Here is a 5,360-nt window from a genome sequence, read left to right on the forward strand (position 1 = left end):
ATATATATATATATATAGATATATATATATAGATATATATATATAGATATATATATATATCTATATATATATAGATATATATATATAGATATATATATAGATATATAGATATAGATATATATATAGATATATATATAGATATAGATATATATATAGAGAGAGAGAGAGAGAGATACTTTACCATATAATTATATTGTGCTGATTATGTTAATTGTATTTACAATTATTATACATAACCATTCCCTGAAATTCATGTTGTAATGAATGTGCACATGTAAAGCACCTTGTACCTCTGGTTTTGAATCGTGCAATAGAAATAACTTACTTACTTGCTTGTTACTTAAAAATGCAACAAATCCAGAAATGTTGACAAAATACATTGTTTTCATTTTAACACACAACTGGCTTGATTTTAAAAAATGAATAGATAAATCTTGATCAACATTTTAGTGCAGCAAAGATTGAGAGTCTAAGCCTATTGTATACTCTGTACTGTAGGCTACTGTATATGAACTGTAACATTATTTCAAATCAATGGAACCATTTTAATAATGATACAAGTTCCAATTTTGATTAAGTGGCATGAGTTATTACCTGATAATGTCAGTGGTTCTCAACCTGAGGACTGGGACCCTCCGTGGGGTCATGAGATAAATCTCAAATCTTTTCCTTTTCCTTATCAAACACTGCAGCGGGAGCCTTTACAAATGATTCCAATGAAACAATCTGTAAAGTTAAAATCACCCTGTGAATGAACTGCCCACATGATGAACATATAATATGTGACAAAAAGACAACAAAGAGTTTGGAATGACTCATGTGAAACCGCTGTTACCACCTTTCTTGGTCTTTGTTGTAAATGAATGATAATGCCACAGAGTCAGAGAGACCAAATAGTGTTGTTAGTAAAGACAGTTTTTGTTGATAAGTCCTGTTGCACTCTTGTACCAAACTACTGCTCCAATGATTTAGAGCATTATGTCTGAACCGATGTGTAAGAAACAAAATAAAACCCAACCATCCCCCCCCCATCTTCTCTGCAGGCCTGAGCCTGATGCCCAGCTCGGCGCTCGACGAACTGCTGCAAAGGGTAGAGGCCGCCATCCTGGAGTACTCGGAGGAGCTGGTCAGCCAGCTGGCTCGCCGTGAGGAGCTGGAGTTCGAGAAAGAGGTGAAGAACACATTCATCACGGCCCTGATGGAGGTGCAGAACAGGCAGAAGGAGCAACGGGACAGCAGCAAACGCCGACGCCGGGACAAGGCCCTGAGCCTGCAGGGGGGGATGCCGGCACCTGTGAACGGAGGGAATACCACCTCCACGGGCAACACGGAGAAGACAGGGAGCATGCCTGTCAAGGTGAGAGGCAGGGAAGGGTGGCCTTGTATGCTTTACACACCTTTGAATTATTTATATGATGTCAGTGTGTTTACTTTAAGTCCATTCACACAAGAGTTTTGCTCTCATCAATGTTAACTGTGCCACAACTATGGTGTTGTGCCAATGTGCACTGTGGTTTTCACTGAGTTAAATTAGAAAAAGGTGAAACCAAGGTGCCTGACAACTCCCCCCCCCCCCCCCCCCCACCCCCCCTCCCTCTGACTGTTAGCATAATGGATCTCAGGACCATTAGCCTCTTAAGTATCTTCCAGGAAAGATCCTAAAGTGACCATTGGTCTGCATACAGTAACAGCCCAGTCCAGTCTATCTAATGGACTTTCCCGCCATGCATTGCAGCAGCAGTGTTTTTCTGTGGTGACTGCTGGGTACCTGAGGCCGCATGACTAAAGTAATATGAATATACAGATGGCTAAATGACGCAGATGCAAGATAAACAATAAAGCAAATAGCATCTCACCGTGATGTCATGTTTGTGTGAGGTGCTGCGAGGTCTGTACTGTAAAAGATCAGCTCGGTGAAGGAGGTGATGATTAGTACGTCATATTAATGCTCGGTGTCTGTGTCCTGGTTGTGACCGGCAGCGTTTCAGCATGGAGGGACTGTCTAACATCCTGCAGACGGGCATCAGACAGACATTTGGAAGCACAGGGAATGAGAAACAGGTAAGGTCAGAGGTCACATGCTAGTTCATCATGTAATGCAATCACAATGGTTAGACACTCGACTTTGGACAACTGTGTTTCCTAACAATGACTTACCATGATGAAGTTAATCAAAAAACACATGCCCACAGATGATTCAACTGAATAACCTACGCAGGTCATTTATTAATTATAGCTATATGTATCTGAAAATGTGGCTGCAGTTTTAAAGAAACATGTACCTCCATGACAGACTGAAGATATATAATAAACTGCTACTGTAAAGTAGTACTACTTGAATATAGTGAGGTTAGTGCAGACAGCTGCAGTGTAACTCATTTACAGCAGGAAGGGGCTGTACCAGCTGTGCTGTGGCAGCCTGTGCACTGGCCCTTTAAGGTCACGAGCCTCAGTGCAGTAGTATATGTACACCACTGCCCCTGTCCAATGCAAAGATGAGGTCATACAGAGAGATGGTTGGTCTACTGTACATAATTTGATCTCTGTTGATAGTGTTAGCAATATGCTACAGTACACTGCAAGAAACGTCCCAGCTTTTGCTTTTTTTGACTTGTAAATTAATTCAGCAGTTTTTGTTTCTCATGTGATTGTTATTGAAAATATACAGCAAGTCTGTTTTTGCTCCAGTCTTTGCAGGCATTACTGGATGTAAACAAAGCAGCATCATTTTACAGCAAGTTGTAACTTAGATTTAGTAGTTACGCTAGATCTTTAAAACGATCCATCCTAAAAACCCAGCCCAGTGTTGTCAACTCAAGATTTTGTTTCTTTTTTTTTGATTTATTGATTGTTGTTGGGATATCATTTCAATACATATCAGCAAAAATGGTTTCTAAAATACATAACCCACTATAGCTTTAAAAGACCAAACAATACGTTGTGATAGCAGGTTTGAATATTGTGCTTAGTATTTTGGAGTCTGGGATCTGTTTATGTGTACATTTAGATCATGAATGTGCCTTTAACCTCCCAGTCAGTTGATTTCAGTGTACAGACTGACATGCTTTACTGACAGGAATTGTTTGGGAAATTCACTTACATATTCACTTAAATTAGCTTAGCTTAGCATAAACACTGAAAAAAGGACTGTGCCTGGTACTGAACCGTCAAGACTCACTCTGAAATGAAGGAGAGCTCATAAGCACAGTTCATAGGTGAGATTCTTTAACCTCAGAACTGAAGACAGGCTAGCTGTTGCCCCATTTCCAGTCTGAAAGCTAAGTTAAGTTAGCCTAACAGTCTATTGAACAGACAGATATGAGACTGCAATGGATCTTTTCATCTCACTCTGACTCTGATCCCACTAAATATTTCTTGAAGTACTCGGGTTGTACTGTGTCGACATCTCTGAACGTTGAACCTCTCTGTTTTCAGTATCTAAACACAGTTATTCCATACGAGAAGAAAGTTTCCCCTCCATCTGTTGACGACCTGCAGATGCTCACAAAGAGTAAGTATGCAGCCCAGAATGTTTGTACCGAGGGTAAATCCTAACAATTACTGGCTGAAAAGAGTTGATCCATCTTGTTTTTCTTCCTATTAGTTCTTTATGCCATGAAGGAGGACAGTGAGAAGGTGCCTACACTGCTAACCGACTACATATTGAAAGGTAAAACAACAACATGAGTTTAAATATAAAGCCACACAGTTTAGGGAAGACAAAAGAAGTAAACGCATTAGTGAAAATGACAGTATGATCATCTCTGATTGGACTATTGCCACATTGTACATTCAGTTATTGCAAAATTGAACTTCCTCATTCTGCTATAAGAATCATTACATTAAAGTAACTTTATTATATCTCTTCCAGTAGAGACTTATCTGTATTATTATCCACTGTTGTTCCTCTCCAGTCTTGTGTCCTACCTAAAGCACTGCTAGGCCAGGGGCCGCGTGGGACAGAGATCTCTTTTCCAACCCTCCTCGCCTCGGGCCCCGAGCTGCATGACCTCCCATCTTTTACCATTATCAACCATGGATCCTCACCATCGACATCATTGTACTCACCTCAACTATGACGACTGCCTTTCGCTGAGCTCTCCCTCTCTCCTCCCGCACATCAAGCTCAGGCCAGACCCAAAATGGCTGCCATTCGAATAGTCAAACAAGTGGGACGGCTTCTCCCACTTTTAAAAAGGACTTCACTAATGGAGCATGACATGCTTTTAAATATCACAACACCACTTTGGTACAGGATACAACTTTATCGTTGCTTTCTTTTCTATACGTTACACTCTCTTTTCTTTGTTTCCTCTAACAGAATCTCAATGTTGCCAAGTTTTGACAGCTATTCATAAACTGACCTCTTAACCACTGGGTTCTGTTGATTGTCGTATTCATTGATTCATAAGTGTATAAGTGTAAAATGAATGCATCCACACGTGATCATCTCCCTGTATTGTTTCAGATGAAAACTCATTTGAATACAAAAGCCATGCACCTTTTTCTGCCAACTTAGTACTGTAGCTCCATGTGGACGAAAAGAAACACACGACTATTACGGGTGCAGTGCAGTGCATTATGAAGCTTTTTATTTCTTCTTTGTTTGGCTTCACTATCTGAATATCCAGTGCTCTTCTAACTTTTTTGAAATGTCTTTTAATTTGTAACTAAATATTTGATATAAACTCTGTTGCTGATTTTCTACTTTGGTTTACTGTCATTCTGCCCTGTTCAGCACGTGGAGGTGTACCACTGACTTTTCCTTTGATATATCAAAGGAAACCCGTGATGAGATGAGCTCATGTCAATTAAGGCGTGCATATTTGCATATTAGCATATTTATGACTTCCTTTTGCACCATGTAGGTGAATCTCGCTAATCATCGCTAATCGCAAATTCTAATAAACATTCTACCCTAGCAGCGACTGCATCTGCTTCTTTCTGTCTTCACCTTTTGAGTTTGGCGTCTAACATCATCAATGCTGATGAAGACCAGCCAGCAGCTTTTCATGGAGATAGGGTTAACTCCACGGCATGGAGGTTTTCTGGGGAAATTAATATTTCTCATAATATATCTAAAAAGTCAACATACCCTGGACAAGATCTTATAAAAACACCAAATAACAAATTATTTCTGGAGCATCCACGCAACATAGGCATTCAAAAGGTAGTTTAAAACATACTTACATTCCCTTTTTATATTTAGTACTTATAAAATCATAATCAAGTCATTTAGAAATATTCTTAAGAATGTATTGGGAGCACTTTCTACGAGGTCAATATCTATAATGCTTTATAAACATGCTTATAATGTTTTATAATCTGCTTTTAACACTGCATAGTTATGGTTAGTAGCA

General features: G+C 39.5%; 1 protein-coding gene across 1 annotated transcript; it reads left to right on the forward strand.

Annotated features, from left to right (window-relative positions):
• Positions 1–350: 350 nt before the first annotated feature.
• LOC116377828 (fasciculation and elongation protein zeta-1-like) lies at positions 351–4,924 on the forward strand. Its single transcript, XM_031839568.1, has 5 exons — positions 351–1,357; positions 1,981–2,061; positions 3,436–3,511; positions 3,605–3,670; positions 3,915–4,924. Exons 1-5 carry the CDS (start codon positions 1,055–1,057, stop codon positions 3,929–3,931), a joined length of 543 nt encoding a protein of 180 aa, XP_031695428.1. The 5' UTR covers positions 351–1,054; the 3' UTR covers positions 3,932–4,924.
• Positions 4,925–5,360: the final 436 nt, after the last annotated feature.

Source organism: Anarrhichthys ocellatus, unplaced genomic scaffold (genome assembly GCF_004355925.1).
Source record: "Anarrhichthys ocellatus isolate YVR2014 unplaced genomic scaffold, GSC_Weel_1.0 scaffold1723, whole genome shotgun sequence".
NCBI classification, from domain to species: Eukaryota; Metazoa; Chordata; class Actinopteri; order Perciformes; family Anarhichadidae; genus Anarrhichthys; species Anarrhichthys ocellatus.